Source organism: Myotis brandtii, unplaced genomic scaffold (genome assembly GCF_000412655.1).
Source record: "Myotis brandtii unplaced genomic scaffold, ASM41265v1 scaffold536, whole genome shotgun sequence".
NCBI classification, from domain to species: Eukaryota; Metazoa; Chordata; class Mammalia; order Chiroptera; family Vespertilionidae; genus Myotis; species Myotis brandtii.
In genome coordinates, this window is record NW_005369967.1 from 3,268,745 (window position 1) to 3,286,939 (window position 18,195).

The window sequence follows — 18,195 nt, forward strand, 5'->3', positions numbered from 1 at the left end:
TGAAAATGACTTCAGGTTTTCTCACTGCACATAATATAGTCAAACACTGCTGCAGTTAAATATTTTACCCTTTGTTCTTCCTGAGTGATCTACAATAATAATCTGCTTTGTGTTGATATTTACTGCTCTGTTGCTGACAATTACCTGAAAGAGAAGTTGGGTTTCTTCACTGGGCTGGAAAAAGTTTACCTAATTAGAAAGCAGATCTAATTAAGCAAGTTTATTCTATATCTATAAAAGGCTAAGTTGACTCGTGCATGCACAATATATATAAAGCTCTCGCTGGAGCCAATCGCCCACATGTGTTTCGATCTGTCAATGTTGATCGTGAATTTGGTTGACACTTCTATTACAGAGAAAGGGCAAATAGCGATATTAAAATATTTCTTCTAATTAATTTCCTTTCAATGTGCACAAATTTGTGCACCGGGCCACTAGTTATTTTATAACATCTTAGAATTATAATCGCTAGACCAAAGGTTGTAAACATCTTAAAGGCTTTTGATTTATTTGCAAATTTGTTTTCCACAAAGGAACGTACTCCCAAGAGCTATGTATATGAGCGCCTGTTTTGGGAGGGTCAAATATGCATCAATCCATTACTAGTGGTTTATGTTGGCTTGGCTTGCTGCCCTGGTGAGCCCCTGAGATATTAAGCGTCAGTGCTGGCAAGTTTGCTTGGTGGGGTTCAGGGTGCCCAAGAGGGGGTGGTTAGTCCAACACTATCGGGGTGTTTTGGGTCAAGGGTCAGGGCTGATAAGACAGGGTAGAAGTGTGTGGGACGGTCAAAGGAGAAGAGGTCACAGTGACAGCTCTCACCAAGAAGTAGAAATAAGCTGTAAAGAGGCAGGCTCACTGTAAGGCATTCTTTTTAGTAAGCAGCCTGTGTTCCATAAAGACGACTGTTCCAAGGAGGGGAGAGGCTAGAGAGGAAAAGTTTCAAAGGGCTTCTTTTTTCCACTTAAAAAAATAAAAATGACATAAACATCGTAATAACCGAAAGGATGGAAAATCACCCGTAATCTCTCCATCCTAACAAATCGCTGTTTTTATTTTTCAGTGTTCCCTTCTTGTCACAGTCCATAATTTTTACATATCTGCAATCACAGAGCATATGCAATTTTCATCCTGCTCTTTTCTCTCATTATTGAGCAAGCATTTTTCTGTGCTGCTACAGAGCTTTCATAGTTACTATGGTTAATGTTATTTTTTTTCTTGGTTTCACAGGTAATAATTATTCATTAAGACAAATCAGAACATCCAGATAAACAAAAATGGAATCACAATGCACATAATAATTTATAGCCTGCCTTTTTGCACTGAACTGTGGATGGTGAACATCTTTCTTTGTTTAACAGAATACATTTCTATGTCTTTTTAAATAGTTGCAATGTATTCTGTTGAAGGGGTGTACCATAATTCATTGACCTGATTTCCTATTACTGGAAATCTAGGGGGTTTTTTTCCTCCACAATCTTTTGCTACTGTAAATGGAACCCATTTTTAATCATTTCCTTAGGACAGATTTCTAAAATTGAATCATAGGTACACATCTTTTTCAGACTCTTGATACATACTGGTAAATTTACCTCTAGAAGATTTATACCAGGTTATACTCCCTCTAAGAATGCATAAGAGTGTACTTATTTCCCCACAGCCTATATCAATTATTGTAAATGGTTGCCATATATTCTTTTCAGCTCACAGAACATAATTTACTTACTTATTTCCCTACTCTTGACATTTTGATTGTTTTCAAATTTCCAGTCTTATAAATAAGACTGTCACAAACATCTTTACGCCTAATAATTGTCTATAGTTCGTTATAAGATTAAAATAGGAACCCTAAATGAGTGGCACATTTACACATGTCACTCCCCTTCCAAAGGTTAAATTTAATTCTTCTGGGTGTATGGGAGATTTGGGGCCCAATTGGCAGCCTACCATGGTTAGGGGAAGATAATGGACAGAATAAAACAGAAAAGGCCGTGGGCCAAAAAATATAGCACTAGAAATGTACTGCCAGACTGTTTTCCAAAAGGGTACTAATTTAATAACCATTCTAGTGGCTTAAAAACAATTTAATGTAATATTCAAAGATATTAGTCAAGGAAGAAAACCACTATCCACCATTAACCCACAATAATGTCATTCCCACAAAGGACTCTTTAATCACAATGAAACATCCATTTCTGTCCCTCCCAGGCCCAAAGCTAGCATGCCCATCTGCCTAGCTCAGGCACTTGGCAGGAGCCACCAGTGGGGCTCCCAGGTTACCCTGCTTTCTGCAGCTCCCCATGCTAGAGAGCCTTTGTATTATTTTTTTTAAATGTTGGCTAATTCATTATCTATTTATTTCCTGGAGCAAGTGTGATGAGAGAACTAGAGGTTTAGGTAGTCAGAGAAGAGCAAGGACCAAGGTCATCTTCTGTGTGTGGCCAGGAGGGTATGAGATGAGAGGACCGTTCCCAATTCTCTGGGCGATGCTGAGCCTTTGTATTCTTACCTCCCGTGAAAACCTCAAGACCCCAGAGGGAGGAAGCACCATTTTTATGACAATCAGAGCTGCTGACCTCTCCCTTCAGTTCCTGGGGAACCAGGGTCTCTGGAGCACAATGCACACACCCTCTTGATGTGACACACTGCTGAGCACCTACTGTGTGTCAAGCACACTGGCAGGTCACATAAGACAAAGCGTTCAGAGGTCCTCCATGATCTGCAGTAAGTGGGTACTGAAGACTGATGGAGTGAATGGATGTTGTTACAGATCACTTAATGTTCCAGGTGGAGGAGCCCTCAGAGATCATCTAGTTCCCTTTTTTATGTTTTCAGATTTTCCCCTGATTATTTGCTCATATTCGAACTCTTCCAGTGGAACCCTCTCTCACCCCCAACACGGTTGTTATTTGATCAGGATTGCACTGAGTTTGTAGATGAAGTCAGGGAGGACATATCTTTATATCACTGAGAATATATGAAGAACATCCTATATAATAAAAGGGTAATATGCAAATTGCCCAAATGGGGGAATGACCAGTTGCTATGATGTGCACTGACCACCAGGGGGCATATGCTCAATGCAGGAGCCAGGCTCATGGCTGGCGAGCGCAGCGATGGTGGTGGGAGCTTCTCCCCCCCCCTCCCCCGCGGTAGCAGTAAGGATGTCCTACTGACATCCTCCGAGGGCTCCCGGATTGTGAAAAGGCACAGGACCCCCCCCCCCCCCCCCCCCCCCCCGTGCACAAATCTTTGTGCACCGGGCCACTAACAGTGCACGAATGTCGTGCACCAGGCCTCTGGTCCTATATAATAAAGCGATGATATGCAAATTAACCCTCACACCCTCACAAGATGGCTGCCTACGGCCAGGCCATCAGGGGGGTTAGTGAGGGACAACCAAACAACTGAACAAGCAGGCTGCATGGGGCAACCAGGCCAGCAGGGGGGTTAGTGAAGGACGACCAAACGACTGAACAAGCAGACTGAGTGGGGCAACCAGACCAGCAGGGGGGGTTAGTGAAAGATGACCCAACGATTGAACAAACAGGCTGCGTGGGGCGACCAAGCCAGCAAGGGGGTTAGTGAGGGACGACCAAATGACTGAACAGCAGGCTGCGTGGGGTGACCAGGCCAGCAGGGGGGCTGTGAGGGGTGACCAGGCCAGCAGGGGGGGCAGTTAGGGGTGACCAGGCAGGCAGGCAGGTGAGCGATTAGGAGCCAGCGGTCCAAGGTTGTGAGAAGGATGTCCGACTGCTGGTTTAGTCCTGATCCCCTGGATCGGGCCTAAATCGGCAGTCGGACATCCCCCAGGGGTCCCGGATTGGAGAGGGTGCAGGCTGGGCGTAGGGGACCCCCCACCTGTGCATGAATTTCATGCACCAGGCCTCTAGTATATAATAAGTGGTTTATTTAGATCAGGGGTCCTCAAACTACGGCCCGCGGGCCACATGCAAATACAAATATTGTATTTGTTCCCGTTTTGTTTTTTTACTTCAAAATAAGATATGTGCAGTGTGCATAGGAATTTGTTCATAGTGTTTTTTAAACTACAGTCCGGCCCTCAATGGTCTGAGGGACAGTGAACTGGCCCCCTGTTTAAAAAGTTTCAGGACCCCTGACTTAGAATATCTATCTTGTTGGGTCATCAGAAGAACAGAACTCTCCAGGAGCCCACAGAAGTCACCAATGAAATCATCTTCCAGGTCTACCTTTTCATAGGCTGCCAGATAAAGGGCATGAAACCATCCAGCTTAGGTCAAAATGAGCCTATTCTCTAAACAGAAGTGGCCCCTAAATCGGGGCTCCTCTGTCCCCGTCACTGCTCCAGTGTCCTGAACCGAACTCCTGCCAGCCTGATCCAGGAGATCATTTTAGTGGATGACTTCAGTTCAGATCGTAAGTATCCACCTTCTTTCGTTGCACCCTCCAAACCCCCATCTCCCCAGAATGCCGAGGCGAGCCCTCTTGAGGTTGCCCTGACCATCACCTGCTGGCCTCTGCCCCCCCACCCCCAAACCCCCGGAGTCTTTAGTCTTTTCTAAGTTCCCTTCCCAGTACCGCAAGGAGGGGGAAAGAGTGGTGTTGTTTTGATGGAACACCAATGAGATCCTACAAACATGACACAGTCATTGTGTTGTTGCTCATTAACAATTATGGTTCAGTGCCCTGTGCAAAAACTGCAGTGAATGTGAGTTTCCATTGGTCCCAGCATGTGCACCTGTGATGCACCGTGATTAGGTGACTTGTGTCTCTGATTTCTCATTGAATAAAACTGCATCTTTGGTACATCCCAGAAGTAATCAAAAGGCTCTATCCATTAAAAATATTAGTATTATTCCTGCCTCGAGATGTTATGACCAGTTTTTGTACTGTGTCTAAATAAAATGCTGGGCTGCAGGGAGAGGTGCCAGTCCAGAGGCATGGTCCCTCTTGAAGGACAAGTTGTACCTGCCCGCGAGGTGGCCCTCAAAGAAAATCACTCATAAGGCAGGCTGCTATTTCCCAATTCCCTTACCCCTCCTCCTTTTTCTTTTTTGCTTAATCTGATTTTAAAAGTCAGCTTCTGTTATGCTTTCTCCTATTGGTAGATAGCACCTGTTTAATTATTAGTCATAAACCATAGGAAATGTACTTCTACAATTGACCCACAAACCAATAATATACTGCATCAGCTACTATTCTTTTTAAAAATATATTTTTAGTGATTTCAGAGAGGAAGGGAAAGAGAGAAAGAGTGATAGAAACATCAATAATGAGAGTGAATCATTGATCGGCTGCCTCCTGCACTCCCCACACTGGGGATTGAGCCCGCAACCCAGGCATGTGCCCTGATCCGGAATCGAACCCGTGACCTCCTCGTTCATAGGTGGACGCTCAACCCCTGAGCCTCACTGGCAAGGCTCAGCTACTATTCTTTGTTCTAAAAAGTGTTATAAACTGAGATGCCCAGCCATGATCAGGGTCTTGCTGAGTTCTAATGGGTTGAATTTGATCCTGGCCCAGCTGGTCCCGACTTCAGTGGGTGAGGCAGGAGGCTGTCACCACCCTTGAAATAATCATACTGTATGTGTTCCGTGTGTTATAAGGCCCATTATTCTTTTTATTTTTCCAGTTAATATCTGGCAGGTTCAAGTTCAATAGACTCTGAAATGAAACACCTGAAGTGCCATGCTAGCGTATAAACATTGACATATTACACTTGCGTGACTAGAGCAGAACGGGTGGTGACCTGCGCCATATGTTGGCCAGGAGGGTGTTGTTGGGGCCCAAGGAGCCTTGGGGTTGCCCTGCCTCTGCAGTTTATGGACTGGTTTCCTTTCTCGCAGCTGCAGAGCATGGCAATGTAGTTTGGGGGGCTGGTACCATCAAACAGACAGGAACCTAAACAGGCATCGGCTTTGTCTCCCCCTTTTGCTATGATTGCAGCAAAAGTCATCAGAACCCTGAGGGTGTCCCTGGCTGGGAAGACCAACGAGGGCCTGGGCTGACCCAAGGAAATGTGGTTGTTTGCTTTTTGGTCTGAGTAATACAAACTCTTGTACTTTTCACTTTTTCCATAGCCTCCCTAGCCATAAGCAGAGAAGTTTCCATGCCCATGTCAGGCCAAGAGATGACAGGCCTGGGCAAGCCCCCATCTGAGCCATGAACTGATGCTCTGACCCTGAGCCCAGGAGGGAGGCAGCCTCCAGGCTGCACTTGTCAGGACCTGGTTGTGTTCTGGGCGCCAGTGTCCAGCTTCCTTTGGAGCCAAGGGACCCAGAATTGGAAGGGAGGTGCCAGGCACATCTGGGCCCAGGAGTCGTTTGAGGCACACAGAGGAAGCTTTGTGCTTAGGCTCTGCAGCCAGACAGCCTCAGTTCTAGTCCCAGCCCAGCCCCTCGGCAGCTGTGTGACCTTGGGCATGTTGTTTTACCTCTCCAGGCCTCAGTTTTCACCCCTGGAAAATGAGAACAGGAGCATCTATTTGGCAGGGCTGTTTGGAGTCAGAAATAAGCACCTAGTGAAGCCCCAGCTCAGAGCAGATCCTCAGCAAGCAGTCAGCACTGGCTCATTTCTGTAGAAAAGGCCTAAGTCTTCATCATGCTCTGCAGAGGTATGGTTGGGAGGGTAAGGCAAGGTTCGGGTACCCTTCACAGACCGAGGAATGCTTTGCTCCAGCTGGGTAAACTGATAAACAAGTAGAAACTGAGCTGTCACACCATGCATTCCCTAGGCAGTGGCCGGCAAACTGCGGCTCACGAGCTACATGCGGCTCTTTGGCCCCTTGAGTGTGGCTCTTCCACAAAATACTGACTTCTGCGCATGGGCCACGAAGTTTCAATCGCACTGTACGTGCGCGCCCAAACGTGGTATTTTGTGGAAGAGCCACACTCAAGGGGCCAAAGAGCCGCATGTGGCTCGCAGGCCGTAGTTTGCCGGCCACTGCCCTAGGGTGAACCACCCTTAAGTCCCTCTTCCCTAGGGGTCCTCTGGGGTGGGAAGAACATAGGAAATGAGACCTGGGGAGCTTGTTTTGACCTGGACTCTGGATCTGAGCAGAGACCATCTGGAATGGTGGGCCTGATGCCTGGGCAGCCTTGAATAGAGGACCCTATTTGGCTGAGATCCCTAAGGGAATGGGCAGTGTACCCCCTCTTTCCTGGTGAGACCACTTGTGTCATAAAACTGTGGAGTCATCAGCGCTCCTGGAACAGTCAGGTCATGTGGGAAATGTAACTGGGAGCCCGAGGTAAGCCTCCCAGGCGGCTCCTACCCTGTGCTGCCAAGTATGTAATTAAACGAGAGCTCCCTGGGCCTGTGGGCATAGGTGGTGCAAGGTGCTGGTTTCCATAGCAGCCATGGAAACTCGCTGAGTTGCAGTCAGCTCTGCTAAGGGTATAGCTCCGGGTCAGTACAAATAGACGCCAAACAGCAGACTCATGGTGAGGGTCCTTGGAAGGGGACCAGGGGAGATGGGCTCCAGGGACCCTCCTGGTTCTTGGTCCTGTGATTTCACCCGCCCATGACTAGCAGCAGCTCAGCCTTGGTAGCGCACTGGAGCCTCCCGGAGAGCTGTAAGAACTCCTAGAGCATGTGTCCCACCTCCAGAGATTCTGATTTAATCGGTCCTGGGAAAGGCCTGGACATCAGGATTTTTTAAATCTTCCCAAGTGATTCTAATGTGCAGCCAAGGTTGAGAACCACTGGCAAAAGGTGGGCGAGCTAACAATAAAATTACAATTTATGTGCCGGATACTGTGCCAAGCACATTGTCTACATTCTCTTCTTTAATCCTCCCATGAACCCCCATTTTTCCAGGTGAAGAAGCCCTCTCAGAAAGGGTAAGAGCAGTGAGCACTGGCGTTCTATTCCGGGGCTGTCAGATTTCAAAGCCCAGGCTGGTAATCCCTATAATAATGGCCTTGGAGGCGATGTGAAGAGGAAGATGGGGACAGGTCTGGGGCAGGCCCTAAGTGAGTTTCCCCTGTCCCCAAACTGAGGTTCCCGGCCCTGTGCCACCCTGTGGATAGGAGGAACACTGGCAGGCCAAGTGGGGTTGGCTACTTCCCCAGAACCCAGTGACTCATGGGGAGGCCCTGGGGGACCTGCCTTTTCATTTGGGAAAGGTGGAACCTGAGACTTTGTGCTCAGAGAGATGGCGAATCATGATTCCCTACCATTCCCAGTTCTCAAAATGAATGACAGTCTTTCAACTTCAGACATAGCATCAGATGAGATTTTTGTTCCCAGGGGAGTGGTAGGGAATCACATTTTATTCTCCAGGTGTTTTGGGTTTAAAGCAGACTCAGGAGGCATCCATAAAATAGAACCAGAGCCTTTATATTTGCAGTTCCATTGAAACTCGGCGAAAGGCAAACCCAGCAGGTACCTGTTTTACTGGCAGTAAAAGGAAATTGGACAGCAGTTATTTAAAAAGGGGTCTGAGTTATTTAAATCTAAAATTTAGGGGTACATGTATGTTTTAAAAGGAAGTTTACAAGGCCTGGGGATTTGGGTTGAACGGCTTTTTATGAACATGACATGGAAAATATTTTCCTTTCTTATTTTAAACCTTCCCCTTTGCTGTTTGTTTTCTAAATTTAGAAGTCAGGAAGAAATATGCAGATCTAGCTAGAAAAAAAAGTGAAGCAAGTCAGGCATGTTTCAAAGTTTAATTGAAGTGACGGACTGAAAAGAAGAATCTCCAAGAAGAGAAATAATTCTTCTCACTTTATAGAGCAGAGTCATTATTTCAGCTTAAACAACTTCAGATGTGATTGACCTTATTGGACATGGAAGGGCTGGATTTGGCACTTCCCGAAAGAACAAAGTCTGGAGGGGAGGCAGCTGCCTAAATGTCAACCAAGGATGCTTAGGGAAAGGCTGGAGGGCTGTGGGAGGTTCATCAGGCTGTCACTCATCGACTCCCCACCCTTGTTCCTGGCCATGGCAAGTCAAGGGCCTCTTAAGTTGTGGTCCAGATGGAAACCCACCCACCTTTCCCCCACCCCCAAAGCCTGACCACAGAACTGCTGGCTGGGAATGCCCCACCCATCTCCTGGCTCAAGTCACTGGGCCAGATGCCAGAGACCAGCCTGGTATCTTGGAATGAATGGCTGCCACCTACAGCATGTCATTGTGATTGATGGCTCATTTTGTTTCTGATTTTGTTTCTCACTTTTTGATAATGGTTTTCTATTCATTGAAAGGACTAAGGACTGACATCTCTGAACTTTTGGTCATTAGAGAAGAACATTCAACTGAAACTAGTTCAAGAAAAAAAAATAGAGCCCTGCTGGTGTGGCTCAGTGGTTGAGCATCGACCTATGTACCAGGAGGTCATGGTTCGATTCCTTGGTCAGGGCACATGCCCGAGTTGCGGGCTGGATCCCTGATGGGGGGTGTGCAGGAGGCAGCTGATCAATGATTCTCTCTCATCATTGATGTTTCTATCTCTATCTCCCTCTCCCTTCCTCTCTGAAATCAATAAAAATATTTTTAAAAGGATACATACATACATAGATTTTTTTTAAAAAACCAAAGTAGTCCTAGCCGGTTTGGCTCAGTGGACTGAAGGGTCCCAGGTTCAATTCCGGTCAAGGGCACATGCCCAGGTTGCAGGCTTGATCCCCAGTTGGGGGCATGCAGGAGGCAGCCAATCAATGATTCTCTCTCATCATTGATGTTTCTATCTCTATCTCCCTCTCCCTTCCTCTCTGAAATCAATAAAAATATATTTTTTTAAAAGAAGAAAATTATCCTAGGGTGAGGATTAAATAAATAAATAAATATTTTAAAAAACAAGCCGAAGTACATTTGGAATGGGTGTGACTGACTTCAAACAATATCATTAGAGCTCTTTCCATCTCTTGGCTCTGATTGTTTCTTCTTGGTTTCATTTTCCAGACAATATTTTTCTCTCTTTTTTTAAATATGTTTTTATTGAGTTTAGAGATAGAGGAAGGGAGAGGGATAGGGAGAAACATCGATCGGCTGCCTCCTGCACACCCCTTACTAGGGATCGAGCTTGCAACTCCGACATGTGCCCTGACCAAGAAGAGAACCAGTGACCTCTTGGTTCATGGGTTGACACTCAATCACTGAGCCACACCAGCTGGGCTATTTTTTCTTTTTTTAAATGGACATATAACAATATATAAGTTTCAGGTGTTCAACATAATGATTTGATATTTATAAAGGATGTCCCCCCAAAAATGTTTACACACTTTGAATAATTATTAATTCCAATGGGTTAAATCTGAAAAGAAAGAAACCTCAAGTGAGCTATCAGCTATTAAAGTGTGTATACATTTTGGGGGGACACACTGAACGTTATTGCATAACGATCACCACAATAAGTCTAATTAACATCCATCACCACACATAGTTACAAATCATGTTCTAGTGATGGGAATTTGAAGATCTACTCTCTTAGCAACTTTCACATATACAATACAGTAAGTCCCCATGCTGTACATTATATAGACAAGCTTTCTCCATGTGATTGGCAAGAAGCCCCTCGCCTGTCAAACTCAGCAGTGCTGATAAAAAGATCTTACCTTATAGGAAAGTCTCAGGGAAGATCCTCATTGGCTCAGAGTTAGTCAAATGACCATTCCTGAACTAACCCCTGTGTCTGGGGGTGCAGTGAGAAGATCAGCCTAGCCTGGGTCTTGTGCCCACCCCTGTGGAAGTGATCGAGGTGGTGGTGGGACAGGGGACAGTGATTGACAGCTCTGCCAGGAGCATGTGAATAGGCAAGGAGATCCTTGAGGCAGGCAAAAACTACCTTGCCACCTTCTTGGTCCACCTCAGTTCCGAGTGTTGTGTTAGACAAGAATGTGTGTGAGGAGCAGGGGTTGAAGATGCTTGAGGTCATGATGGCTCATCGTTCATGTATTCATCAGCCATTGTGTTTGAGTCCTGTGATCACTCAGGCACTGTTCTGGTCTTTGGGATCCAGCATTAAACAAAATAGATAATTCATGTCCCAGTGAAGTTTATATTGTTGTGGGAAGAAACAGTCAAAGAGATAAAATAAATAAGCAAAATACACACAGAATGGCACACAGTGCTGTAGGAAAAATAAAGCAGGGCAGGAATAAAGCAGATAGGGAATTTGAGGGTGGGTCGGGTCACAGTTCTACAGGTGATGGTGGGGCAGGTTCACAGAGGCCACATTTGAGCAGAGCCCTGCAGGGGTGAAGGAGGGAGCCATGCAGACATCTGGGAGAAGAGCCTTCCAGAAAGAAGTCAGAAGGAACAAAAGGGCAAAGGGGAAGGGTGCCCGTGGCTCAAGGAACAAGGAGGTGAGTGTGGCTGGGGCAGAACCAGAGAGGAGTCAACAGTATAAGCTGAGTCTAGTCAGGTGACAGGGTGCCCACACACAGTCTCTTGGTCACTGTGAGCTCCAGGGCTCTTGCCCTGAGGGACAGTGAAAGCCACCAAAAGTCACGTGATGTGGCAAAGGACCCCACTTGTTTGCTGTTTTCTCCTCAGTTGATTATCAATAAGTTGGGAGACATTTAGGTGTTCATTCATTCATTCACTCGCTCACCCATTCATTCCTTTATTCAGCAAATGCCTGCTCAATACCTACTATATGCCAGGTGCTGGGAGCTCAAAAATGAGGAGCCCACCATCTAGTGGAAAAGGAAGAGAAGTAAATACAGATGTCAGAGCCGTGTGATATAAAAACTCCACAAACAGCCTCAAGTGCCCTCACCCCCTCCAGAAAGGGCAGCAGTGGTGGTTCCAAGTGGCTCCAAGCCCAGGATCTCAGGCTGATCCAGATATAGCTTCTCATGGTCCCACAGCCTAGAGCCACAGGGTGCATTAACCCCTCGCATGCCTATGTGCTAAGTAAGCACCATGGATGGGAAAAGGGGATGGAAGCAGCACACTTCCCCTTTCAGACAGCGGAGAAGGGGAACAGCATTTACTGGTACCCAGTCCGTGGGCCAGAGCCATTTCCAGACTCCTGCTCCAGCTTGGGTTGGGGTGGGGTGACCCTCCACAAGTAGTTCTCCAGCTACCTGTGCTCTGAGGTTGGAGGTAGGGCTGCTGTGGCTCAGTTGGTTAAGCATCATTCCATGCACTGAAAGGTTGCTGGTTCAATTCCCAGTCTTGCTGGCTTGAGCCCCAGTAGGGGGTGTGCAGGAGGCAGCTGATCAATGATTCTCTCATCAATGTTTCTTTCTCTCCCTCTCTCTCTCTAAAAAAAAAAAAATCAATAAAAACATATTTTAAAAAAATAGTAACGTTGGAGGTGGGTGTTTCTTCATGATCCTCCATGGCCAGCCTTACATGGGATTGGGGAGGAAAGGGGGCCGGTTTCCTAGATTCCTCTTCTGGGGGCCACACTGCTTTGTGTTTATTTCTGTCTTCATAGCCTCTTGCACAGTGACTGCATATACTAGGCTTTCGGTAACTATGTGTTAATACCAGTGGGATGCCCCTAGGATACTGCCTGTGGACACCCAGGACAGGGCTCTAAATCAGGCTGTGGAGCATGGGGAGGGCATCAGGGCCCCTGGATTTGTGGCTTGGAGGACCCAAAGGATGGGACCGCAGCAGGCCGTGCAGGAGAGGCAGCTGCTTTGGAGATCAGTGAGGAATTCATTTTGAGGTGTTGAGTTAGCAGTACCCAGGGGACATTCAAAGGCCTGGAAGTCTCCAGATCAAAGAACAGGGCCAACGGGAAAGGAGAGTTGGCGAGCTGGAAGGAAACAAGCGGTGGCGTGGGCATGTGAACTGGAGCTAGATGTCCGAGGAAGAGGAGCACTGGGCGGTGACTGGCGTGAGGCCAGGGAGGCGCTGGATGGAGAGGAAGTGACAGCCCTGCCGAGGTCACCTCTCACCCTTCCTCGGTATTCCCTCCACTTGGCAGACACAGGGCCAAGCGAAGTTTCAGCTCCAAACCCCAGGGACTGCTGGGTCAAGGAAAGCAGGGCTAAGGCCTCTGGGAGGGGGTGGGCCTGGTGTTTGCATGGCACCCTTCTTCACAGCTGTCTCACAGGAGGGTTGGACCACTGGGGGCTCTGGGTCTGCGGGCGGGAGCAGCAGGGTTTCCTGACGGCATCTTTGAGGGCGTCTAGCTTAGTTTTAAGGCCCGAGAGGAACTTCTCTCGAGAGCCGTGGCCTGAGCAGCCGCTCTTCCACAGCATTCCCTGTGGCCCCTAGGAAGCTGTGGACGAGGTGCAGGAGGATAGCAGGCCGTGGGTGGAGCACCCGTCTCAGAAGTATTCCTTCCACTTCCTGATGCACGAATGGTGCTCAGCGGACCTTGGTTGAACGAATGGGTGGATGAATGAGTGAGTGAATTCAAGCACTTGTAAGCAAATGAATGGGTGCTCCAGTGCCTGGGAACCCCCAGGAGCTTGCCCCAGTGGCTGGAGGATGGTGGCTCTCTGTCAGTGTTTATTGGGTGATGGGTGAGTGTGAAAAGAGGGCTCGGAGGTTTTCTGAGCCCACAGGGTGACCATCAGTCCTGAATGAATAAATGTTATTTCCCACATTCAACTTGAAGGATAATTAAGTGGCATCCTCTCCCTGTGGGAGCCTCTGCAGTTGTTCTTGTAGAACTCCTCCACCATCAACTGGAGGTGCTTTCCATCTCCCTGACCCTGAGGGGGAAGGAAGGAAGAAGGGGACAGAGGTAGCATCCATTCTTTTCCTGGGTGGGAAGGGCACAGAGGATCTCTCTCATTCTCACTCTCAAGTTGGACAGTTTAGTCCTCCCAGCAATCCTGGGTTCATATCAGAACATTCTCTCTTCCTCCTTCCTTTCCTCCATCAGTCTCTCCTGAAATGGCTCTGCTGTACCTGTCCAGCCCTTGGCGTAGCACCAACTCAGAATATCACAGTGCGACAGGTGTGGCCATTGTCACACCCTGAGCATGCATGTGTAGCCTGGGCTGGCTGGGCCAGTGGCCGCAGGAAGAAATCTCCCTCCTGGCTCTGACCTCAGGGAGCTCAGGGACTGGCTTTTAGGATGGGATGCAACTGGGGGCGGGAACACTACAGAGTGGCGCCCTTCAGGGGGAGCAACGCTCCCTGGAGCTTTCCGACTCGTGAGGTTGGGAGCTGGGCTCTCGGGAACATGGAGGCCCTGGGCTGCTGGTGGATGTTCCCCAGCCTCGCCCAATACATTGGTTTCCTGTCCCACAGGCCCAGCTGCCTTGCTGGGACCATCTCTCTAGGGACCAGGCCTGGGACAGAGTCCTCCTGCAGGGGTTTGTGCATGAACTATTCTCATCCGACTTCCTGCTGCCTCTGCGTGCCCCTAGCTCCAGCCCAAGGGTTTGAAGGGTTTCACAGGCAGCTGAAGGGTTGGAGTCAGAAGGCGCTCACAGCTGATGATATTTCAAGGCATGCTGGGAATGCCTGGCCAGCAGTTTGGCTCAAATAATGAGATGTCAGGATTCATCCATTCATCTCAGATGTGTTCTTCCCCAGTGTCTTTCATGGGGGGACTTTGGGAGCACAGAGGAGGGTGTGGCTGAGAGGAGGGAGTCTGGGCCATGGCATCTGTCATCTATCACTGCCCCGCACTTAGCACCGTGGACCCAGTAGGTCTGATGTGAGGCTGTTTCAGCAGCAAGTGCAAGTCCCTGAGAAGATGCATCATTGTCTGTGCACTTGACTCCCAGCAGTTCTGGCATTAGCCTGTGAGAGCCTGCTTGTCCTCACAGGTAGTTCTCTGTGTAGCAGCTTGTCGAAGCCCTGGGTTTTACTGATCGTACCCAGCCCAGTGTCAGGACCAAGTTCACCCCTAAGAGACTGTCAATCTGCTGGTAGCTTGGCAACCTCCAATCTCCTTGGCGATTTCCTCAGGACACCACATCTTGGGGGTCGGGTGTGCTCCAGAGTCACTCTCTCCATATCCTGCATACAGAAGTGGTCAAGAGTATGGGTTTCAGGCCCTAGATGGTTTGGCTCAGTGGATAAAGCGTCAGCCTGTGGACCCAATGGTCCTGGGTTCAAGTCCAGTCAAGGGCACATACCTAGGTTGCAGGCTCATCCCTGGCCCAGGTCCTGGTCTGGGCTCGTGCAGGAGGCAACCAATCGATATGTTTCTCTCACATCAATATTTCTCTGTCTTTCCCTTTCTCTAATAATCAATAGAAAAATATCCTTGGGTGAAGATAAACAAACAAACAAAAGAGTATGGTTTTCAGCCCTGGCTGGGTAGCTCAGTTGGTTAGAGCATCATCCTGATATACTAAGCTTGTGGGTTCAATTCCTAATCAGGACACATGCAAGAATCAACCAGTGAATGCATAAAAAAGTAGAATAACCAATCAATGTCTTTGTCTCTCTCTCCCCCTTATTTCCCTCCTAAAAAAAAAAAAAGAAAAAGAAAAAGAAAAAAAGAGTATGGGTTTCAGACTTAAAACTACTAGTTGGAATCAAGAACCTGTGACTTACTAGGTCTGACCTTGATCTTTTTTTTTTATCTTCACCCAAGGATATGTTTTATTTTAAAGAGAGTGGAAGGAGGAGGGAGTAAGAGAGAGAAAAAAAATTGATGTGAAAGAGAAACATTGATCGGTTGCCTCCTGCAGGTACTCCGACTGGGGATCGGACACAAAACCTGTGTATGTGCCCTGACTGGGAATTGAACCCACAGGAAGGAGGAGGGAGCAAGAGAGAGAAAAAAAATTGATGTGAAAGAGAAACATCGATCGGTTGCCTCCTGCAGGTACTCCACTGGGGATCGGACACAAAACCTGTGTATGCGCCCTGACTGGGAATTGAACCCACAACCCTTTGGTGCATGGGGTGATGCTCCAACCAACTGAGCCACACCAGCCAGAGCAGTCTTTTTTAAAAATGGCCTTTACGTTTTTTAAAGAGCAGTTTTAGTTATTGTTTTTTTTTAAGAAGTTTTAGGTTTGCAAGATTGAGCAGGAAGTACAAAGAGTTCCCATATATTCCCTGCCCCACACACATGCAAATACGTTTTTGACTTCTTGAACCTCAGTCTCCTCATCTGTACAGTGGGGGCGGGGGGCGGGGGGACTGATGATCTCCTGCTCACGGAGTTGGGGTCAGGGACAAATGAGGTCTTGCTGTTGGCTCCCGCCTGGCAGTCAGTGGACCTTGCACAGTGGCTACTTTGTCCTGGGGCCCCTCTGATGCTGACCTTTGTCTCAGGTGACAGGAACACCCTCCAGAGGCTTTGATGAGAAGACGTATCTGGCAGCCAAGCAGCTGAAGCCTGGAGAGGACCCCTACAGGCAGCACGCCTTCAACCAGCTGGAGAGCGACAAGCTGACCTCAGACCGACCCATCCGGGACACCCGTCACTACAGGTGTGGCCTCCATGGTGCCGACGGAGAAAGGAAGGTGGAGGGAAGGGCCAACCCCAGTTAGCTTGTTTTTCTTCAGCTACATGGACTTAAGAAATGAGGGAGATTGCCTCAGACTCAGTCTACTTACTGAGACTTCAAACCCTCCCCCTCAGCTATGGACCTGACTCCCGTGGCCCCAAGGAGACCTTCCCAGCTGGGACCAGGGAGGCCCCTCAGCACCTCAGTCTGAAGTCCCAATGAGAGTGACCTGCCAGGGGACCACCCCCAGGTGTTCCTGGTGCCCTGCTGGGGGTGGCCCAGGTGAAGACGGGCCACAGCCCTGCCACACTGCAAACCGTGGAGTGCTGTGCATGGCCCACGGCATCCCTTTCCTTCCTCTCTTCCCGCTCCTCTGCCCTCACTTCCTTAAAACTCCCAGAAAAGCTTCCCAGTTTTGTTCTTAGTTCTCGCAGGGTGGCAATTGGGACCAAGGGCACCTCCCACGTTAAATCCCAGCTCCGACTCCACCCAGTGTGACGGACCTTGGGCAGGTCAGCCCCCTCCTTGGTTCCACTCCCAGAAAAGCTTCCCAGTCTTGTTCTTAGTTCTCGCAGGGTAGCAATTGGGAGAGACTGTAGACAGGACCAAGGGCACCTCCCACGTTAAATCCCAGCTCCGACTCCGCCCAGTGTGAGTGACGGACCTTGGGCAGGTCAGCCCCCTCCTTGGTTCAGGCCCTGTGTCCTGTCTAGTTTACATGAGTCGCCACCTCCGGTCTCTCCTCTTCCTGCCCTCACCTACGCGAACAGTCTGAGCTCCTTACCCAGACGTGGGAGCCGCCCCCTCTCCCCTCGGAGCCTCTGCTCCTTTCACTTATGCTCCCCCATCCTATGCTTCTCCCACCGCCCTCCTCGTCTTTATACTCTGTTTCCTGAACCCCGCTCCACGCACACATACCTTCGTGATTCCCCTCAGTGTCACTTCACCCTCCTCGCCTTTATACTCTGTTTCCTCTCCTGAACCCCCCTCCACGCACACATACCTTCGTGATTCCCCTCAGTGTCCTCTCTCCGGGGAGGGTTCCTTGCCAAGCCAGGCTGGTAAGGGGGCCTTCTCTGCTCTCCGTGCAGACACCAGGCAGAACAGCAAGGGGCTGTCGTAGCTGACCCACCCATGTGCTTGCAGCTTTGGATGGCTATAGGGCCGTGTTGGACCCAGCTATGCACCCAGCCCTGGTTTGAGGGTGAGCGAGCACCCAGCGCCAGGCTGGTCCTGTTTGAGGGTGGGAGAGAAAACTCAGGTCAGTTGCTCTGCGGAAGCAGCTATAAAAGATGCGTGTGAGATAAGGGGACCTGCCTTGTCGCTCATGGAGGTGTGCCTGAAGCCCAGTGGGCTGGGCAGCCTGTGCAAGGTGAGATGAATGCGGAGTTGGGGGAGCCCCAGACTATCCTCCCTGTCCTTAACCCCAGCCAGGCTTGTCGGCCTCCAGAAACAATTCATGCTACCAAACAGGGCAGTAGTCCACTCCTCAGGAAGGCCCCTGCCCAGGTCTAACGGCTAGCACAGGCCCTGGGAATTCTCAGTCCTGGGCAGTCTCTCCTTTTCTCCACCAGCCTGCAAGGTTATGTCCATGCAACTCCACTCAGAGGCCTTTTATGGGCAACCCTGACCATGGCCAACCTAGACCCCAGGCCTGGAGGTTCTGCTGACCCAAATCTGTGAATTGAGAGGCTGCCCGAGTCACTACTGCCCTCCCTCCCACCCACCCTCACTCTGAACCTCTCGGTGTTCACTAAAGAACTTACATGAGAAATTCCTCTTGGGGATACACACATTTTAAAATGAGACTCTTCAAATCCAAGGTAGTGGTGGGTTGGTGAATTTCACCTGCCTCTCTTCCCACCCCCCCCCCCCCCCCCCC

The 18,195-nt window shown here is 48.9% G+C and overlaps 1 protein-coding gene across 1 annotated transcript in view; it reads left to right on the plus strand.

The window, feature by feature from the left end:
* The window catches only part of GALNT16 (polypeptide N-acetylgalactosaminyltransferase 16), an 86,883-nt gene that overhangs the window by 43,827 nt on the left and 24,861 nt on the right, over positions 1 to 18,195 (plus strand). The window contains exon 3 of the mRNA XM_014549116.1: positions 16,138 to 16,295. Within this exon, the coding sequence (XP_014404602.1) occupies positions 16,138 to 16,295 (158 nt within the window). The remainder of the gene's footprint in view (positions 1 to 16,137; positions 16,296 to 18,195) is intronic.